Below are 21865 nucleotides of genomic sequence, written 5' to 3'. Positions count from 1 at the left end.
TTCCGGCTGTAGAGGTTACATGCATATAAAATGTAGATTTACATGAATAATATGCAGGGGTCGTATTCTCCTTTATGTGACGTTAAATATTAACAGATGCGCACGTGCATTATACGCGCATAGTGAAGCACAAATATAGCACGCGCATACGCATTCGAGTATAAGGAGACATTTTCTCTCGGCGCAAACCCGGCCGCGTAAACCGCATTGTAGCCGCGTGTGAGAAGGACGAGAGCTTGTCTCTCCGAGCAAACGCGTCGATCCACGCGGCCAAGTGCAACACGGATTCGACGAAGTAGCCGCGTGTAAGACACGAGGGAGCGATTGTCTCTTCGAGCAAACGCGGCCGATTGTAACAGCGATTCGACGACGTAGCCGAGTAACGCGGCCGAGTGCAGGAAGGATTCGACGAAGGATTGTCCGAGTGTAAGAAAGGAGGGAGACATTGTCTCTCCGAGCACACGCGGTCGATTGTAAGCAGGATTCGACGAAGTGGCCGAGTGTCCGAAGGTAGACATTGTCCGTCCGAGCAAACGCGTCGACCAAAGCGGCCGAGTGTAAGAAGGTACACATTGTCTCTCCGAGCAAACGCGTCGACCAACGCGGCTCTAGTGTCACAACGATTCGACGAAGTAGCCGAATAAGGGGTTCGAGGGAAGGATCCAGAGGCGGCTCCAGCCAGGGAGCACAGAGCGGGCGGGCGAGAAGGAACACACATATTATGTGGGAGGGCGAACCACGGAAGCAAGGCGGCAACGACGGCGGCAACGACGGCAGCAACGACGTCATCCGCATTGATGTTGTTACTGCGGGGTTTTAGGTGTACGCACAGATAGACACAGTGTGTGAGAAGGCGTTTAGTGGAGACCGGTATAGACAGGCGGGAGCGGGCGTTATTTATGACGTGTTGTGTGTAGTGTACTTTTCCTATTTGGTCCTTTCTTTTTTTATTTTTTGTTCTTTCTCTTCTTTCTTTTCCTTTTTCTATATTCATTTTTCGATTATTACTTATATATGCGTGCTGCGCGATTTATTAGTAGTGGAACAATGCGCTTGCGGGGCAGGGACACATGAAGGGTTGTTTTCTGTGCAGATTTCTACTGTTAAGTGATAACCGCAGCCATTCCTGTTACGTTGTAAAGTGGGAGAATAGGAGGAAGGTGTAGATGGGCAATATAATGCTAAATATATTTCATATACAACATTGGGGTAGTAGTTCAGATTGCAGCGTGGTTACTTACCGAAGGAAAAACACTATGTCGGCTACAGAGTTAGGGGATTTACTGGTGGAGTATGTCAGGCTCCGAGGAGATTACATGTCCGAAGAACAATATCAAGTAAGGCACCATGAGGGAATATGTGAGAACACGGAAATTTCGGGGGCATGTGTACACACGGCACACATGCGTACTGTGGGATGTAGGCAAATTGAGGTTAAGGGAACATTATGGTTATGTATTACTATTTTTTAAAACCGAAGCGAAAAAACACAAGGAGTGGGTTGTCTTGTATGAATTTATTCACGATCACAGAGACCGTGTGGACACAGTAGTATATAGGTATGTCAATTATTTTAACATTGTAGAATATGCTATTGAAGGACATATATGATCAGTTAGGAAAGTTTGTGGAGTACATGGAAGATCGAGAGACAATAATGCCGTTTACCGTTAATTGTGATGATGAGGGCTGGATACATGGAAACGAAGGTATTAGGAAAATGAAGACGGAAGGAAACAGACCTATATGTAGGCTTATGGTAGGGGCTCTATATTTTATGAACAAAAACAAATGGAAACGGCAAAGTGGAGAAGGGGCGGACACTGGAGATGACCGCCTAAAGGACTAGTAAGGTGTGCAATAGTAAACATGTTTGGAGCATTATTGCTGGAGGCATCCTGTGGCGCAGACTGGGGCATACAGCAGGCCTGGTATATAATGCAACAAACAGAGCAGTCTATGCCTGGTTTAATTACGGACAAGATTTGTAACATGCAAAGGGCTGAGAATATAAAAATTGGAGACTGGTCCATGAAAGACAACATAAAGAAGTGGTTGGACGAAAATGAGGAGTTTAAAGCGAAATTACAGGTGAAGAAAGTAGGAAATAAGTGCACGGGAAATGCGCAGAGCACATCAGAAAATGAGGGCGCATCAACAGCACTTAGTGCAGGGCACGGAAACAAAATTAAGCAAAAAAAGAGTGCTGCGGAAATTCTGTGGGGTAAAGTGAAGAATGTAGTTCGGGAAGCTAGAAAAGAGGTACGACACAAAATAAAAGACCTGAATAACAACATACCGAGCCAGCCTTATGCCAACGTCACGCCCAGGAAGGACTATACAGACATCTCCGACTCGGAGGAAGAGAACGAAGAAGACGAAGATGGCGATGATGACGATGCAGGAGAGGAGGACGCGAATGGTAAGAAGATTACAGGAGCAGCGTGTTACTAATACGGGGCAATAAGAACACGCATAGTACGCATGCGTCTGAATACGCATACGGCCGCATACTAACAAGGCCGGCACGGACATGAGCGCCACCAACATGACTGCGCATATGGATGCCGCCACAACACAACAACGCACACGGGGCGCCACAGTCAAAACAACGCACACGTGGGGGAACAACACCCCCTCGTTGAGCGATGAGCACAGCGGCGACGCAGTGTACACGAGCGTACCGTGCAGCGGCCACGACGGGAGCGGCGACGGTGAGGGACCAGATGACGACAAATAAAAGTGTACTGCACCATGCAGCCGACCCTACCCTGCCGCCACCTGACCGCACCGTCCCGGCCCGTTCTTTCTGTACCACTTGTGTCCCTTTTTTTTTTTATCATCTTTCTACCATGTTTCTTGGGTTCCCCATCTTCGGTAAACCCACTGCAGGACCCAAACTCGAGGATACCGGAGGCGCCAGGTCATTGCCGCCATCGCAACCAGGAGCGCAACCGCAAGCACCGGCATCTCCAGTATTACCAGCCAGACCACCACCACCAGAACCGGCACGTTCTGCTGCAGGACAGGGGGAATCATCGAAGGAGTCGAAAGAAACAGGTAAGTGCTCCAAGGGGACAGAGACTTATACAGTCAAAAACGCAGGCGCAGGTGTCCACGGATCCACATCAAATACTTATGTGTCTTTTGGAACGACATCTGACATTGACGGTACTTGTGGGAAGAAACCCGAAGACTCGGGACCAGGTAGTCTCCTGAGTACATGTCGACAACAAAAACACAGAGAAAACCAACAGACACCACTTTTCCGGAGAGAACACGGACAGAGGGCGAGACAGAAACCAACGTCGAATGGGAATGAGCGGCAGAGCGATGGGTCGGCCTCGGGATGTAGACAGCCAGATGTCGACGTCGACACACACAGACACACACACTGTCTGTGTATTGTGTGTTGTGTTGTGTGCGGGAGAGAGAGAGAGTCTTTTCCCGGAGTGGCACCTACCCTGCCAACCACCGTTCCCACCGCGCCGACGAAGGATGGACAACGATCGGTGCTGAACCGTGTGGCCAACCATCATCGACGGACCGTGATCAACAAACAACCACCGCACAACACTTGAGTTATTTCCATATTCTTCCTTTTCGTTCAAACTCACAGGTACTGGACCTACACAGATCACGACACGTCACGCTCCGGAGGATTCACCGCCGGTACCCGCCCCCGCACCGGGAGCAGTACCCACTGAACCCTCAACTCCCGTAGCAGTAGGATCCGAGAAACCCGGTGCATCCGCTGGACCCAGTCCGCCGGCTCCTGAACCTGTGAACGAGGAAGTCCAAGCAACTTCTCCGGGTACTGGCCACGACACTAGCGCCCCCGGTTCCTCGGTGAACAGCAGTACGGATGACCCCCCTCCTCTCAATCCACCCAAACCAAAACCGCCCCCGACCCCAGATCAATCGGGGTCGAGCGGCGACGACACAACCACTGCAGGTGGTGTGTCTGGTGGGGAAGGAAAAGGCGGAGGTGGGGGTGGTCAAAAGGATGGTGGCGGCCCCGGTAGCGGAAGTGCAGCAGGAGGAGGTAGTAGTGGTGGTGGTGCAGGAGGACGTACTGAGCAGGCAGGTACCCTTACCCCTGCCACCCCTTCCGTGCCGCCCGGCCTCACATGGGAAGATATTAAGCCGTACACCCCTGCCATCATCCCAGCGGTGGTTGGTATTGGGGTCATTGCGTTCTTTCTCTGGAAGGTAAGTATATACGGCAATCAGGGAACGCCGCATGTGCAGGATGTTCATACCTCAGAACATCCCTACGCGCACCCATACATGATCGTTCGCACCAATATACTCCTACACCCGCGTTCATTCCTGTTATCCTACCGTCCTCACCATCCTCTTTGCCCCCCTTTTTCTGCTTAGTATTTTGCCTACCTCGGACAAAAACGACGACGAACATATCGAACCGTTCGTGACGTGCCGTCACCGCCACTCGACGAAGAAATTCTAGACCATCTACAACGCGGCGAACTGCCGCCACCCGATTACGGGTACACCATGATTCGGGATACGCAACCTCCGTCAACATCCGGTAGAGGCCGCCCCCCACGCGTGCATAAGCGCACGATCATGGAGCTACATTTAGAAGTGCTCAACGAATGTGAAGCAACCGAGTGGGAAAACGTCAAAGACGATTTTTACGGGATTATTTTGGAGGAGTTTGCACATGACTTGGAGCCGGATGCAAACGGGCATAGTAGTTTCCCGGATGCTCCTACCACAAACCAGGGTTTATCAGGGAACCATGTTTCCTGCACCCTCGACCCACCCACTGACATCGAACGAACGGATGCATGTCTACCTAACGAAGAGGACCCCGAGCCATGGAAGTGTATGGAAACTACAGAGTTAGAAACGAATGCATGTCCACCGAATGACCCCGACCCATGGAGTTGTATGGAAAACATACCGTTAGCACACGACGCGACTCTTCCTGCCGCTCCATCCTTCTCCGACCCCGAGCACGCGACTTCGGACTGCACCCAATGGATTAACTGGATTGACCGCAACAAGTACTTTTTGCGGGAGTGCACGACGCAGCCGTGGTTTTTGCAATTAAAAGCGGAATGGAAACAATACCTGCGCGAGCACATGGTGGCAAACGAGGATAACGCAGTATACGGGCACATTGACAACGGTGAAGCGGCAACCCTGCAGATGAACAAACTGCGGTTGTGGAAACAATGGGTAGCGCAACAACATGCACAAGTGCTTATGTATTGTGAGGAGGCGTGGTTTAAGCATTTGTTAGACAATATCGCGGAGGACATAGTATCGCCAACAGGCGAAGTACCTGTAGTGGAAAAAGACTTAAAAATGGAAATAGTAACGGCCGCAGAAGATATACTAAGAGTGAGAGATTTACCGCGGTCGCAACTGCATCGGCAACCGCACATGAAAAAACGGTTAACCGCTCAAACATGGATACTGATCCTGGCATTAGTCATGGAACAGTGCGAGGTTGAAAGCCGTTTGCAAGAGAAGGAGTTATATGTAGATGAACTATTGCAGCAACTGTGACATTCGGATGACGGGGCATATGCATGCGACATAACGCATGCTGACCGTAGACCACTTGTACTTCATTATGTGATATACATAATATATTTCTGGTTTACATTATTCCATACCGTCTTTTTTTTTTGTTCTGCTCTTTTCTGCTTGTGCTTACTTTTGCTTTGTTTTGTTCTTTTTCTGTGTAGTCCACTTCTTTTAACATGACCATAGGAACAGGTGCGTACCGGTTAAATGCATATAACATGTAGATTTACATGAATAATATGAACGGGGTAGTATTCTCCTTTATGTTAAGTTAATTATTAAAAGCTGAGCACGTGCATTCTACGGGTATCGTGCAGCACAACCATAGCATGCGACTACGCATTCGAGTATAAGGAGAGCTTGTCTCTCCGCGCAAACGCGGCCGCGTAAACCACATTGTAGCCGAGTGTAACCACGCGTCGACCAACGCGGCCAAGTGTAACCACGCGTCGAACAACGCGGCCGATTGTAACAACGATTCGACGAAGTACCCGAGTAAGCATTGTGCCGAGTGCAAGAAAGGAGGGAGAGATTGTCTCTCCGAGCAAACTCGTCGACCAACGCGGACGCGTAAGCAGCTTCGAGGAAGGGGTTCGACGAAGTGGCCGCGTAAACCGCATGGTAGCCGAGTGTAAGAACCACGAGACATTGTCTGTCCGAGCAAACGCGGCCCGGGTAAACGGGATTGTCCGAGTGTACGACGCATTCGACGAAGTAGCCGAGTGTACGAAGGAGGAGAGATTGTCTCTCGGAGCAAGTGGTTTGAGTGAAAAGTCCGCGGAAGTACCCCAGTAAGGGGTTCGAGTGACGGATCCACAGAGAGGTAGCACAGAGGGTGCAGTGGAGCGTGGCGCAGGCATGCACACACATATTATATGCGGGAGCAAGAACGAGGGCAGGAAGGCGGCAACGACGGCAGCAACGACGGCGGCCACGACGGCAGAAGAAATTGATGTTGTTACTGCGGTTTTTAGGTGTACGCACACAGAGACAGTGTGTGTGCAGGCGTTTAGTGGAGACCGGTGTAGAAAAGGTGTGGGGGTATATTCATGACGCGTTGTGTGTGTACGGTAGTGTAGTAGTACTTATTTTTTGCTTTCTTTCTTCGTTTTTTTTTCTTTCTCTTCTTGTTATTCTATCCTTGTATTTTTTTCTCTTTTCTCGATATAGTTCTCCCTTAGCGAGGCTATAACTCGTGTACGGTAGAACTCTAGTGAGCACAATTACCTATGATACCAGCAGTTCACGTAAATATTGTTGTAGAAGTAGAGGAAGAATAATTATTTAGCACAATATGAACATATTGAGGGAGAGAATGTTATAAGCGTTACCATTGGATATATGCAGAATAGTAATATTTCAACGGGTCTGGACAAAGTAGAGAATACTAATAGAATAATACTATTATGTCCGCAAAGCACCTAGCCCAGGTGTTGGCCCAATACGTGATGGCGCGGGGTGCATACATGGGCCACGAGGATTATCTGGTAACTTAGAGTGATGGGCAGGATATTAAACGTAATGCACCTTACTTAGCTTATGCATAATGGGGAGGCAGTTTATGGAGCGCAGATACGTGCCATATGTGAATGAGTATGAACGGTGTCCCCTGTTATGCTAGTGCGGGTGTACTTAGTGCAGTTTGCATAGGAATGTACTCACACGTGGATTAAGTGTAAAGGCGGACGCGCACGTTGTAAACTATGAATACATGTATATGTGTCCTATTATTTGCAGCAAAAACTGTGGGATGATATAGAAATGGAGTTAGGGCAGTTTGTGCAATACATGGTAGATATGGACATGGAGGCCCTGGGTTCGAACTGTGCGAATGTGTATTATAAGCACCCGCAGGATCCAAATGGTGTGGAGAGACTAGTCACACGCGCGGGAGACAGAATTATGTGCAAGCTGATGTCTGGGGCATTATTCTTTCTATACCAAAGCAACGCAACCGCAAAAATCCAAGGAATAGACCACACAAATGATGAAACGTTGAGGGAGTACGTAAGATGTGCCATACTGAATATGTTTGCAAAGTTTTTAAAGCAGTCAGCGTGTGACGGAAAATGGGGTTTATGGTACGCATGGTACACAGTGGAAAGGGAAATGGACGAATCCATGGGAGGAGTAATGAAAAGGGTGAATTGTGCAAATGAAGTATATCAAAATATTCAAGCTGCAGGATGGTCTATGGAACAGAAAATTGCAACATGGTTAAGTACGGACCACAAACTAAAGGACAGATTGGGCAAAGCAGGTGTAAGCAATATCTGTAAATGGGAACTGGATAAGGACGGGCACATCAAAGGCCGAAAGGGTACGGCACATGTAGACAATACGACGCACATGATAGCCACAAACGTAACGAAGCCATTGACGGAAGGTATAAAGGAAATTTTGGTGGACATTAAGAAGGAAGTTAAGGAGACCATACAACGCGGGCTGCATACTCAACAGGCCCCGGGAGTACAAGGGGTACAGACACCGTCGCCATCACCACCAGGTAGGTCAGATCACGGTAGTGGGGAATCGTCCGGGTCCGCCCCTGCAATATCAGGAGCTAATGAGCCGGCAACCACACCATCCAAGGTACCGACAGGTAAGGACCGATGGGGAGAAAGGACGAATACGGCCAAATACGAATACGAATATACGGTCGGTACAGCCCGTACTGATGCCGACACAACGGAACGGCCACAACAATGCACGCGCGGCGGAACAGCACAGCAAACGACTTCGCTGACGTTGAGTGGCGACCACGATGGCAGCGGCGAGCGTACCGTATTGCTCAATATGGATGCCACCACAACAACACGCGAACACGGTGGCGAACAACGCACACGGCTTCGTTGATGTTGAGCGGCGAACGTACAATTGCCGAGTGGAGAGGCCACGACGGCACCAATAGCGGAGACGGGCGGTGCACACGGACGGAACGGGTCGACGGACGAGATGACGGCGACAACATAAAAGTTGTACTGCTACCATCTAGCCCAAGTTCACCGAGTACGCAGTCCACGCAGTGGACTCTGCCGCTACCGGGCCACACCGTCCCGGCCCCTTCTTTCTGTACCACTTGTGTCGTTTTTTGTTTTTATCATCTTTCTCATCCATCTGTCGTACATCCCTCATTACAGGTGCAGGAGGAGCCTCGGCCGCTAAGCCGGCCCCAAAAGGAACAGGCACGCAAGGACCAGGAGCTGGACAACAACCCCCATCACCACCACCACAACAGCCAGAAAACACAAGTACGAGCAATACAGGCGCTGCGGCACCTGACACAGGCACTGGAAGCACGACACCTGATAAAGGTAAGGAAGGAGTACTTTGCAATGAGGACAAGGACGAATCCAGCATAAGGGGCCCGAAGCCAACAGTACAGGCCGATCCTATTGACTATAACCTTCGGGGCCACGGAAGTGTTACTATGGTTATTGTTACCCCGGAGCTCCCTAAGAAGTGCCCCGGCAATGGTAATGCAGGCATATGAGACCCCGCTTGCGCTTCAGGCACTGCATTTGAACTGAGTTTTACGGATGACAATGCAATCCTCCACCACCCTGCGCTGATCACTACGGGAGAGTACTTTACGTGGTCCACTGTAGAAAAAAAAAGCAAAAAAAAAAAAAAAAAAAAAAAAAAAAAAAAAAAAAAGAAACAACTTTTCCGGAGAGAGAGGGAGAGATACCACGGAGCGATAGAAACCAAACGTCGAATAAGAATGAGGAAGGGCAGAGCGACGGGGCGACCGGGGCGGAGAGAGCGAGCGACGGGTCGGTCATGAGTTGTAGACGTCGACAGATGTCGACAGACAGACACGCACACACACTGTGTGTGTTGTGTGTTGTGTGCGAGACAGAGAGAGTCTTTTCCCGGAGTGGCACCCTGCCCCCGTCCGTCCCCATCCACGGAGGTCAACCGTGGAACGGCGCGACTGACCCTGTGGCCAATCACAGTCAACCGTGTAGCCCACGGTGTGGTCAACCATCCAACTAACACACTTTAGGTTCTTTCCACATACTTCCCGTTCTTAATTGTACCTACAGGTAGTGAGACAAAGGTTGATTCCACGGAAAGTGCAACTAAGGCTAAGGGGCCACAGCCACCTCCGCAGAAATCGGATATTAGTGTTCAGGACAATACCAGAGAGAAGGGTGCTTCAGTGAGTACTAAACAGGAGAATAAACCAGTTGATGATACTGGTAAGGATGGAAGCACAGATCCTGCTTCAACATCCCCCGAGGAAAAGAGCGGGCACAGTGCGAATCCGGCTGGTGGCGAAACAGGTTCCACTGCACATGACACGGACGGCTTGGGATCAGTACACAACAGTAGCAACTTATGGGCAATAGGATCAGTACCCTCCGGTGATAACAAGGCTGATGGCAAAGGTGGTGGACCACCAGGCTTGGAAGAATACGGCTCTGGCATAAAGTGCAACGACAACCCTTCAGACAAGAGGTGTGACCCCCAATTCTCAATAACATTCAAACCGGATGCAACTAGTCTGGGGGGAGGATATGGGACCTGGACACCGCGCGATGGATTAAATGGGCAACCAGCACAATCAGGTAATGTACCTGGTCCACAGGATAAAATCCCAGGTGAAACTACAGATGGTAGCGGCCCGTATCCTCCTGACCTAACCGCCGACATCCTGACCGCCACTACTCCCGTGCTGTTTTTTCTCGCTTCCGTCATCGTTGCCCTTCTTGGTTATTCCCTTTGGAAGGTAAGGACACACATACGACGCGACGCCGTGTATGTATCCGTCATATGTACCATAGACACATGTGTTCCCAACGGGATGCTTTGTACGATCATTCTAACACCCATGCATTCACCTCATCGGCCTTGTTCTTTTTTTTTTTGTTTAGTACTTTGCCTTCCTCGGAAAAAAACGACGACGCACATATCGAACCGTTCGTGACGTGCCGTCACCGCCACTCCACGAAGACATATTGCAACATCTACAACGCGGCGAACTGCCGCCACCCGATTACGGGTACACGATGGTTAGGGCTACGCGGGCTGCGTCAACATCCGAACGCCGCGGACAACGTCCACCACGCGTGAATCGCCGCACCATCCTCGAGCTACATCTAGAAGTGCTCAACGAATGTGAAGCGACCGAATGGGAACACGTCAAAGAGCACTATTTGCAGATTGTCGTGGAGGAGTTTGCAAATAACTTGATGCGGGACGACCACAGGAATAACACTATCTTGGATGTTCCTAACTCGCACGCCGCTTTAGCAACCCACGATGCGACAACCCGGAATCCACCCACGGACATCGACGCAACAAATCCATTACCACCGAATGAAGACGACCCCGATGCATGGAGTTGTATGGAAACCATACAGTTCGCAACGGCCCGTTCTCCACCTAACGAAGATGACCCCGACCCATGGAGTTGTATGGAAACTATACAGTTCGATGCACCACAGAGTCGTGCTCATTCCAACCCCGAGCACGCGACCCCCGACCACACTAATTGGATTAACTGGATTCACCGCAACACGCATCTATTGCGGGCGTGCACGGGGAAAACGTGGTTTAATGCCCTCAAAACGGAATGGAAACAATACCTGCGCGAGCACATGGTGGCAAACGAGGATAACGCAGTATACGGGCACCGTCAATTCGGTCAGCGTGGCAATATCCCATCCGTAGAGATGAAGAAAGATGCCTGGAACGAGTGGGTCGAACAGCAACATCGGCAAATGAGTGTACATAGCGACGAGGCGTGGTTCCAACATTTGTTGCATACTGCACAGGAGGAGACAGAATCGCAAAACGGCCAAGCACCTATAGTGGACAAAGAGTTAGAAGTGGAACAAGTAATGGCAGCAGCACATGTGCTACGAGTGCGAGATTTACCGCGCTCGCAACCACCCCATGAGCAATACTACCAGCAGAAACACTTAATTGCCAAATTGTGGATGCTCCTCCTCGCGTCCGTAATCGAAGAATGCGAGGTCGAGAGAAGTGTGCAGGATAGGGAGTTATATGTAGATGAACTATTGCAGCAACTGTGACATTCGGATGACGTTGCATATGAATGCGAAATAACGCATGCTACTCGTACACCACTTTTACTTCATTATGTTATATACATAATATATTTCGGGTTTACATTATTCCATACTGTCTTTTTTTTTTTTCTGCTCTGTTCTGCTTACTTGTGCTTACTTTTGCCTTGTTTTGTTCTTTTTATGTGTAGTCAACTTTTTTTATTATGACTATACGCTTCCGGCTGTAGAGGTTACATGCATATAAAATGCAGATTTACATGAATAATATGAAGGGGTAGTATTCTCCTTTATGGGAAATTAAGTATTAAAAGCTGAGCACGTGCATTCTAAGGGTATAGTGTACAACTCACATAGAATGCGAATACGCATTCGAGTATACGGAGCGCTTGTCTCCGAGCAAACGCGGCCGCGTAAACCGAATTGTCGTCGAGTGTAAGAAGGAGGAGAGATTGTCTCTCCGAGCAAACGCGTCGACCAACGCGGGAGCGTGCACGGCGGAGGACCATTGTCTCCGCGCACCCGCGGCCAAGTGCAACACCGATTGGACGTAGGATTGTCCGAGTGTAAGAAGGACGAGATTGTCTCTCCGCGCACACGCGGTCGGTCCGAGTGCAGCGGATTGGACGAAGTAGCCGCGTAAGCATTGTGCCGAGTGTAAGAGAGGAGGGAGAGATTGTCTCTCGAGGCAAACGCGTCGACCAACGCGGCCGGGTACAGGCGATTGTGCGCGTAATGCGACCGAGTGTAAGACGGATTCGACGAAGTAGCCGAGTGTAAGCCGGAGGAGGATTGTCTCTCCGCGCACACGCGGCCCGGTACACCCATTGTCCGAGTAACGCGCCGACCAACGTGGCCGCGTAAACCGCATTGTCGTCGAGTGTAAGAAGGGGTTCTGCGAAGTAGCCGAGTGCATGAACGAGGAGCATTGTCTCTGCGAGCACACGCGTCGACCAAAGCGGCCAAGTGCAAGACCGATTCGACGCAGTCGCCGAGTGTAAGAAGGACGCGGCTAGTAGGGCAAATTGATGTTGTTGTTATTACTGCGGTTTTAGTGTAGCAGCGGATATTTGTTGTTAAGGGGGGTATTTGTTGTTAATGGGTGATGAGATTACGTGTGCTGTTCCTAAGAGTACTATTGTTGAGGGGGTATTTGGGTTGAGGATTTTAGTGGGGGACAACTATTTTGAGTATGCAGGAGTAGAAGTTTCTGTGGGAAGCATATTATTCCGCAGGATTATGTTCACGTAAAGCGGACTTTGCATAAGTATCGACGAGAGTGGTATCTTATATAAGAAGGATAAAAGTGGGGGAGTCATGTGGAAGTATTTGAAAGTATTATGGGAGGATTATATAGCGACAAAGGATGTAGGGGTGAAGCAGGATGACGATGTATTTAAGCTAGGTCCGTGCGTCTGAGAAAATGGGAGGAAACTCCTGTGGTGTTATACAGATATGTTAGAATACTCTTAGGCACTGCCCTGGAGACGGCGTGCGTACCCTATGATTATTTGCCCCTTATATATTTTATAAGGAAGGAAATATATATGGGTGCAGCGTGTTTAATTATGTATATAATAATATACAGCGGGCGAAAAGGACTATTATTTATAGGGAACCATGGAACACATACTATACTTATAGGAACCTTTTTGGAATAGCATAAGGGACGTATGGGCAACATTTAAGGATCATATGGAGAGCGAGGATGATGATTCCATGATACAGAACTTGTGCGCGGCACACAACGATGAGGAAGAGCGGAAGCTGGATGCGCAGAATATAGCTATATGTCACTTAACACTTAAAGCATTATCCTTTAAACATGGAATTAAATTGGGCGCGTCCGGTGCGCACCCACACACTGTGCACACTGCGGCAGATGGTCTAGTGCTTTATATGAGGTGTATGTTGGTAAATATATTTATGAAAAGGATAATGGGAGAGAACTGTGTAAAGACCGCAGGCGGGAAACGCGCATTCGAAGCTGCAAAGGCATTCGTGGATACGCCGGGCACAGCGGCACGCAATTCTACCTGTGAGAAAGCAGATATGGCACCAGGGGGTGACAGGACCCAGAATCCGCACAATTGGACATTGCTGGACATAATGGGCAGGTGGCTTGAGAGGAATCGGGGAACATTGAATGATGGGAAGGAGGGCGTATTAGGAGACAGCTGTAGTGTCAATATAAGCGCAAGGATGGACGCCGACAAGGCCAAAGTACTGGATGAGTTGAAAAAGAAAGTGGAAGTTGAAATGGACAAGGTTGGGCAGCATATGAAAGAGAATATAACGACAATATTAAATGCAGTGAAAACATGCACCGATATGAAATGTGTGAAACGAGTAATACAGCAGGAAATGGAGAAAGAGCAGCAAGAGAAGAACGGGGCTTCTCCTCGAGAAACTCCAGAATTCCGAGCAACGGCGACCGATCCGGGAACAGGGGGAGACGGGAAAGCGCGTTCCGAGAACCCTGGCGCCACCAAACCAGCACCCGCTAAACCCGCCCCGGCCAAACCAGTAGCGGCGAAACCCGGGGGACCGGTGACACCGGTTGCAACGGGATCGTAAACGGGGACGCACACGCACACGCGGTCCAGGCGCATGGCACCACCTGGTCGTGGTGGTGGTGGTGGCGGTGGTACGGCCCGTGTTCCTGGCGGCGGAGGCAAGGAGCACGGCAAGGCTGGAAAAGGACAGGATTGTGCTGAAGATAGAGCCCAGCAGCGGCCATCTAAGACACTGTATGTGGTTCCGCCTAATGTAAGTTACATTACACCGACAGCGCAGAGATGCGCAGGCAACCGTAACAACAAACAGAACAGGAATTTATTCATAAGGGCACTTACACATATATGTCACGGTGTACATGTATTGACTGCGAATAACATAGGTAGCACGTGCTCATGAGGACTTTTGTATGTTCACATGCCACACGTAGAACGACGACTGGAACAAGTGGAAGACAGTGTTGGAGGACTTTAAGGAATATATGGATGCACACACAGACCTCGCGGATGCCATAGGGGCAAACTGCTATAATAGTGGTTGGAATGATTTCGGCGACGGGAAAGACTATCATACGGGGCAAACCGTAGCAGACGTCGTAAGGTGCAGAGTTATGAGTACTGCATGGGCGTTTGCAAATGGGTGGGATATGCCTGGGACTAAGACGCACACGGACGACAGGGTGCCAATGGACACGGCAGAAGAGAATAGGCTCAGATGTGAAGTAGCAAATATATTTGGACATTTACTGAAAAAAAAGTATTGCACCCGGCAAACAGGATTCAAGAGAGGTGTAGAATATTCTCGGATAGTATTCAGGAAAATGAACAGCCCCGGCACACCTGCATTTGGAGCACTCCGCGGTCCTGTTATAGAAGGCAAGTGTACAGCATGCGGGTATGACCAGAATAAAAGGTCGGCACACGCCATAAATTTGCCTGTAGTGGAGTGGTTATTGTACGAAGGGAAAATATTGCAAGGAATCGAGAACATAGAAGGCGGAGCGCACTGTACTAAGAAGTGGGAGCAGTATACAAAGGGCAAGACGAAGATGGATAACCCGAAAGAGCTGGATGAAGAGAAAATCACTGAAATAAAGCCAGAACAGGAGAACCTAAGGAAGAAAGCAACCAAGAAAATGGACGAAGTGAAGGAAGCATTAGAAAAGAAAATTCAGGAAATGAGAGATAAGCATATGAATGGTACGAATATACGGCAGCTACGAATAGTAGGAATGCCGGCACCAACAACAACAACACGCGGCGGAACTGCGAACAGCACACATCGCTTCCCCGTCGCTGCCCCACTTCGGTTGAGCGCCGAGCGTGGCGCCCACGACGGATGGAGCGGTGTCCACGACGGTAGCGGTAGCGAGCCACCGGAGACGAGATGACGGAGCGGGACGGCGACAACACATACAAGTGCACTGCTATCACCTCCGTCCACCGAGTACGCAGTCCACCGAATACGCAGTCCACCGAGTTCACCTCAACGTACGCTTGCTGTCGCCTGACCCAGTCCACCGAGTGCACCTCGACCCACTGCATCGACCCACTGCATCGACCCACTGCATCGAGCCGACCACAGCCCCACCCTGCCGTTACCGGACCGCACCGTCCCGGCCCCTTCTTTCTGTACCACTTGTGTCGCTTTTTTATCGTCTGTGCATCTGCCTTTCTTCCATCTCGCATTGCAGGCACGAAACCGGCAGATGGAGGAGGAGACCAGAACGGGAAAAAGCCGTCGTCAACATCACCATCACCCGGGAGCACAGGACACGGCAGTACACGGGAAGGTCCACGGTCAGATACAACAGCGGGAGAGGGCGTACAGGTGTCACAACCAACAACAACACATTCGCAACCACAAGCACCTGCATCTCCAGTATTACCAACAACACCACCAGCCAGACCACCTCCTCCACCTCCGCCTGGAGAACAACCACCATCACAATCATCGTCGGCATCGGGATCAGGAACAACAGTATCGAAGGATACCAAAGACACAGGTAAGTGCACACACGGCACTAAGGTATATGAAGAGAAAAATGTGGGAAGGGGCCTCCCGGGTGCCAACTCGCGTATCACTATCTCCTTTGCAACGACCGCGGGAACTGATGGTGACTGTGACAAGAAGTCCAAAGACACAGGAGCAGGTAGTGTCCTGAGTGAATATCCACAACAAACACCACGAGAACAAAAGAAACAACATTTCCGGCGAGAGAAACCACGCAGCGAGAGAAACCAAACGTCGAATGAGAATGAGAATGAGCGGCAGCCCCGCGTCCGGTAGCGACCGGCCGAGCGATCGGCCAAGCGATGGGTCGGCAGCGCGATGTAGACGTCGACAGACGTCGACAGACAGATGTCGACACCCACACTGTGTGTGTGTGTGTTGTGTGGCACAGAGAGAGTCTTTTCCCGGAGTGGCACCTGCCAACCACCGTTCGCACCGTGGCACCAGTGGTGCCGACCGTGTGGCCAACCGCACTATGTGCACAACCACCCCTGAAAAATTAGTTACCTCTATATTCTTGCCCTTGCTTCTATGTTCAGATGACAAGACGGACGCGACGGTTGTGAACGCTGGTAAGGATAACTCCGCGCCAGGACCAACAGGACCACCAGGAACAGAAGCACCAACTGCACGGGCACAAGCAACAACACCAGGAGCATCGGCAGACGTACCACCAGCAGGTGGCACTAACACAGACCAGACCCAGGAGGATGTGAACTCGGTAACAGCATCCCCCGATGGACAAACTGCACAGACTCCAAGTACCCCTGTTAGTGGTACACACACGACCGGCGTGGTTAATGGCGCCAACGATGACCCCCCTCCTCTCAATCCACCCAAACCCAAACCGAACCCGGACCCCAATCAATCGGGAAGTAGCGGTGTAGGGGGTGGTACTGAACAGGGTACTGGTGGGGGAGGGGGTACAGGAGGAAGTTATTCATCCTCCGGTCCGGAACTTCCCCCCTCCAGTCCAGGTCAAGGAACAGTGCCCTCGACGACCACAACAGGGGCACCAACACCATCATCAGGAACAGAAACAACATCAACAGGACAAGGAGGGGACGGTAGTACGAGTGACAACCAGGATGCCGTCGACTCCGGTAAAGGTGGTCACGTGGAGGGCGGTAACGATGACCCCCCTCCTCTCAATCCACCCAAACCAAAACCAAACCCGAACCCAGATCAATCGGGTACAACCGGTAGCGGCCCCGGCGCGGGCGCACCATCCTCAGGAGGTGGTGCACATGGAGTTTCTGGTCGGGAAGGAAAGGGAGGTGCAGGTGATGGGGGAGGTGGTGCAGGTGCAGCAGGTGCTGGAGCAGGTTCCACTGGGCCTGTGAAACCAAATTCCTCAGGCACCGATTCTACCGGTCATGGTACTGCCACTACAGGAGGTGGACGTGCTGCTCCTACCCCTACCACCCCTTCCGTTCCGCCCGGCCTCACATGGGACGATGTCAAGTGGTACACCCCCGCGCTCATTCCCGCGGTGGTTGGTATTGGGGTCATTGCCTTTTTCCTATGGAAGGTAAGTATACACGGCAATCACGGCATGCCGGACGTGCAGGATGTTTATACCTCAGAACATCCCTACGCGCACCAATATATGATGTTTCTAAGCAATATACTCCTACATCCGCGTTCATTCCTTTTATCCTACCGTCGTCACCCTCCTCTTTACCCCCTTTTTTTGCTTAGTATTTTGCGTACCTCGCCAAACGACGACGAACATATCGAACCCTGCGTGACGTGCCGTCACCGCCACTCGACGAAGACATACTAGACCATCTACAACGCGCCGCACCACCACCCGATTACGGGTACACGATGATTCAGGATAGGCAACCTGCGTCTGCTGCGGCGCGACGCCGACGACGCCCACCACGCGTGCATCGCCGCACCATCATCGACCTACACTTAGAAGTGCTCAACGAATGTGAAGCGGCCGCATGGGAACACGTCAAAGACGACTATTTGCAGATTGTATTGCAGGAGTTTGCACAGGAGTGTGCGCAGGAGTTGATGCGGGAACAGGACACGACTAACAATATCTTGGGTGTTCCTACCTCGCACGCCGCTTTAGCAACCCACGATGCGACAACCCGCGCTCCACCCACTCACACCGACGGCACAGATCCATGTCCACCGAATGAACACGAACCTGATGCATGGAGTTGTATGGACACCATGCAGTTAGCCACGGACCGTTCTGCACCACATTACTCCGTCCTCTGTGCAGTTCGTGCGAATGCGAATTCGGCCCCCGACCACATTAATTGGATTACCTGGATTGACCGCAACAAGTACCTATTGCGCGCGTGCACGACGCAGCCGTGGTTTTTGCAATTAAAAGCGAATTGGAAACAACATGTGCGTGAGCACATGGCGGCAGACGAAGACCACGGGCAGCGTGCCTTCGGTGAAGTGGCAACCCTCGAGATGCGCAAACTGCGGTTGTGGAAAGCATGGGTTGCAAAGCAACATGACCTTATGAATACATATAGTGAAGAGCAGTGGTTTCAACATTTGTTGAATAGTGTAGAGGAGGAGACAGTACCCGAAAAAGGCGATATACACGGAGTGGAACATGTAATGGCCGCAGAAGATATGCTACGCCTGACACATGTACCACGGTCGCAACCACTGCATCCGCAACTGTACATGACAAAACCGTTAACCGCTCAAACATGGATACTGATCCTGGCATTAGTCATAGAACAGTGCGAAATCGAATGTCGTTTGCAGGAGACGGAGTTATATGTGGATGATCTATTGCAGCAACTGAGACATTAGTATGACGGCGCATATGCATGCGACATAACGCATGCTAACATTAGACCACTTTTATTTCATTATGTGATATACATAATATATTTCGGGTTTACATTATTCCATACCTTCCATTTTTTTTGTTCTATTGTTTACTTCTGTTTACTTGTGCCTTGTTTTGTTCTTTTTCTGTGTAGTCAACTTTTAACATGACCATGGGGACAGGGTGGTACAGGTTAAATGCATATAAAATGTAGATTTAAATGAATAATATGCAGGGGTCGTATTCTCCTTTATGTGACGTTAAATATTAACAGATGCGCACGTGCATGCTACGGGCATAGTGCAGCACAACTATAGAACGCGACTACGCATTCGCGTATACGGAGCGATTGTCTCTCCGAGCACACGCGGTCGGGTAAGTATTGTCCGAGTAAGACCGATTCGACGCAGTCGCCGCGTGTAAGAAAGGACAGATTGTCTCTCCGAGCAAACGCGTCGACCAAAGCGGCCGAGTGTAAGAACGATTCGACGCAGTAGCCGAGTGTAAGAACGAGGACAGATTGTCTCTCCGAGCAAACGCGTCGACCAACGCGGCCAAGTGCACCACCGATTCGACGAAGTGGCCGCGTGTACGAAAGCAGGGACACATTGTCTCTCCGAGCAAACGCGTCGACCAAAGCGGCCGCGGAAACGGATTGCCACCGAGTGAACGTATTTGACGACGTGGCCGAGTGTAAGAACGAGGAGCAGATTGTCTCTCCGCGCAAACGCGGCCGCGTAAACCGCATTGTAGCCGAGTGTACGACGGTACACATTGTCTCTGCGAGCAAACGCGGCCGGGTAGACGCTTCGACGAAGTAGCCGAGCACACGTGACCGTGTGTAAGAAGGAGGACACATTGTCCGAGCAAACGCGTTGACCAACGCGTCCGCGTAAACACGACTGTCCGAGTGAAGCAGTTCGACACAGTGGCCGAGTGTAAGAACGCAGGGAGACATTGTCTCTCCGAGCAGCGTGGCCTGGTAAGCACCATTCGACCAAGTGGCCGTTTGTAACAACGATTCGCCGAAGCAAACGAGTGTTCGACGGAAGAAGAATTTGATTTTGTTGTCGCTACTGCGGTTTTTAGGTGCACGCACACAGAGACAGTGCGAAGGCGTTTAGTGGAGACCGGGGCGTAGGGTGTGTATTCATGATGCGTTGTGTAGCATTTTTTCTATTTTCTCCCTTCTGTCTTTTTTTTTTTTAATTTTTTTTATTTTTATTCTTTTCTCTTTTCTCTTTTCTTTTTGTTCTTCTTACATATGTCTTATTTCCCACTTTTCATTTCATGTACAATTATGTGTATTACCTAATGTAGAATGGCCACTTATATAGGTACAATTCTGTTTAAGTTTAATATGTATTAAGGGCAAGAATAGAAGGGTGTTCCTTCTCCGTGTGTATTATAACAATATATTATACAACTGTTCGAGTAGCTCCTACCTGTTGTCAACCACATAGAAAGGTTATTCTGTGCGGGAGCCAGGTACAAGTAGCATGTGGCCACGGAAGGAACAACCGGAATATGAATTCAGGATTTCTGAAGTATTAAGTGGACGCATGAAAACCTTAATAACAGGTTCTGGCATTTTCCTGCTGATGACAAATGCAAGATGAGTTCGCACGCGGGGACAGATAAGTATGTGGAGGAATTTATTGCACATGTTTTGGCCATATGGGCCACGAAGGAACGGAGGTTCACGCCGAAGGAGTTTAACGTAAGTGTGCATAAGCAGGAGTAGAGGGATCACCGGATTTGCATAAAGCACATTATTCTGTCGACGGGGAAACATGCGGTACGGGGGACACCTGCAGTTTAGCGTTTATATATACTCGTTTCCGGTATTCTATATATTCACTGTAGGAGGGGCTATGGAATATTATGAAGGGACTATTGCAGGAATTTGTGCAGCATATGGAAAAAATGCAGGAGCTCGGACTAATAGAGTCACTGGGTGCCAACTGTGATAATACTGGTTGGGATTATATGGACGACAGTACTGATTTGTTCGTAACTTTTACTGAAAACGCCAGACTGACTTGCCAGATCATGTCCGCTGCATTAGGGTTCATGGGTACAGTAAGACAAGGACGTGATGTTGCAGTAACGAGGACTGACAATGAGAAAGATATTAGAGAGATATTAGGATGCGTTGTGATGCATGCATTTGCCAGTATCTTAAGATATACAACGTGTGGGGATACGTGGAAAGGAATAAATTATGCGTGGAGAACAATGAAGCAGGTGGAAGGCGATGGGTTCGCCGGGAGCGAGGGTGCTATTGCAAGCGCAAGATGCGAGAAAAGCGGTTGGAAGGGATTAAAAATAGGTAGCGCAAACATTCAAGACGCGGTTGATACGTGGTTATCGCACAATACGGAATTATGGACAAAACTGAGGACAATACATGGCCATGAGAACTGTCGACGCCACAAGTCAAGAACAGATGCATTAGCAAAAACAACAGGGAACGTGGATCCAGGCGCACGTGTCATCGGCAGCGGTGGCATTGGAAAAGAAATAGTGACAGTGGTGAAGGACGTATTCGACAAGATGAAGGACGACGTAATACAAAAATCCAAGTCACCGCCACAACTACCAGGAGCAGGTAAGGGCAGCAAGCATGAGATTCCTAAGAATACTAATACGCATACGGCCCGCTACGTACCGTACGCTACCGATACGGCTAAATACGGAAGGTCACAACATGCACGGATGCCGCCACCACAACAACACGCACACGCGGCGACGACGGCAGCGACAGCGGCAACGACGTGTAGACGAGGGCCGGAGTGGGATGGCGCCGACAAATAAAAGTGTACTGCACCATGCAGCCGACCCAGTCAACCGATTGCACCTCGACCCACTGCATCGACCCATGCATCGAGCCGGACCGTACCCGACCGGTACCGGACCC

At 50.2% G+C, this 21865-nt stretch overlaps 6 protein-coding genes across 6 annotated transcripts in view; all 6 read left to right on the top strand.

Moving 5' to 3' along the window:
• Window positions 1-1178: 1178 nt before the first annotated feature.
• Window positions 1179-1849, top strand: AK88_04620 (uncharacterized protein; the record flags this gene model as incomplete). The annotated part of the gene is made up of 2 exons (XM_012482230.1): window positions 1179-1337; window positions 1586-1849. The coding sequence occupies 2 exons, from the start codon at window positions 1179-1181 to the stop codon at window positions 1847-1849; spliced, it is 423 nt and encodes a 140-aa protein (XP_012337653.1).
• Window positions 1850-1869: 20 nt separating this feature from the next.
• Window positions 1870-5541, top strand: AK88_04619 (uncharacterized protein; the record flags this gene model as incomplete). The annotated part of the gene is made up of 4 exons (XM_012482229.1): window positions 1870-2422; window positions 2893-3207; window positions 3725-4212; window positions 4384-5541. The coding sequence occupies 4 exons, from the start codon at window positions 1870-1872 to the stop codon at window positions 5539-5541; spliced, it is 2514 nt and encodes an 837-aa protein (XP_012337652.1).
• Window positions 5542-7323: 1782 nt separating this feature from the next.
• Window positions 7324-11606, top strand: AK88_04618 (uncharacterized protein; the record flags this gene model as incomplete). Its single annotated transcript, XM_012482228.1, has 4 exons — window positions 7324-8164; window positions 8703-9038; window positions 9612-10297; window positions 10443-11606. The coding sequence occupies 4 exons, from the start codon at window positions 7324-7326 to the stop codon at window positions 11604-11606; spliced, it is 3027 nt and encodes a 1008-aa protein (XP_012337651.1).
• A 1689-nt stretch (window positions 11607-13295) lies between these two features.
• On the top strand, window positions 13296-14177 carry AK88_04617 (uncharacterized protein; the record flags this gene model as incomplete). The annotated part of the gene is made up of 1 exon (XM_012482227.1): window positions 13296-14177. One exon carries the CDS (start codon window positions 13296-13298, stop codon window positions 14175-14177), a length of 882 nt encoding a protein of 293 aa, XP_012337650.1.
• A 33-nt stretch (window positions 14178-14210) lies between these two features.
• On the top strand, window positions 14211-18926 carry AK88_04616 (uncharacterized protein; the record flags this gene model as incomplete). The annotated part of the gene is made up of 5 exons (XM_012482226.1): window positions 14211-14369; window positions 14548-15316; window positions 15811-16269; window positions 16670-17661; window positions 17832-18926. 5 exons carry the CDS (start codon window positions 14211-14213, stop codon window positions 18924-18926), a joined length of 3474 nt encoding a protein of 1157 aa, XP_012337649.1.
• Window positions 18927-20560: 1634 nt separating this feature from the next.
• Window positions 20561-21865, top strand: part of AK88_04615 (uncharacterized protein) — a gene marked incomplete at both ends in the record, with an annotated part of 5570 nt that continues 4265 nt past the window's right edge. The window contains 2 exons of the mRNA XM_012482225.1: window positions 20561-20665; window positions 20812-21556. Of these exons, the coding sequence (XP_012337648.1) occupies window positions 20561-20665; window positions 20812-21556 (850 nt within the window). The remainder of the gene's footprint in view (window positions 20666-20811; window positions 21557-21865) is intronic.

Source organism: Plasmodium fragile (genome assembly GCF_000956335.1).
Source record: "Plasmodium fragile strain nilgiri unplaced genomic scaffold supercont1.69, whole genome shotgun sequence".
Taxonomy (NCBI): domain Eukaryota; phylum Apicomplexa; class Aconoidasida; order Haemosporida; family Plasmodiidae; genus Plasmodium; species Plasmodium fragile.
This window is presented reverse-complemented; position numbering and strand designations above follow the sequence as displayed.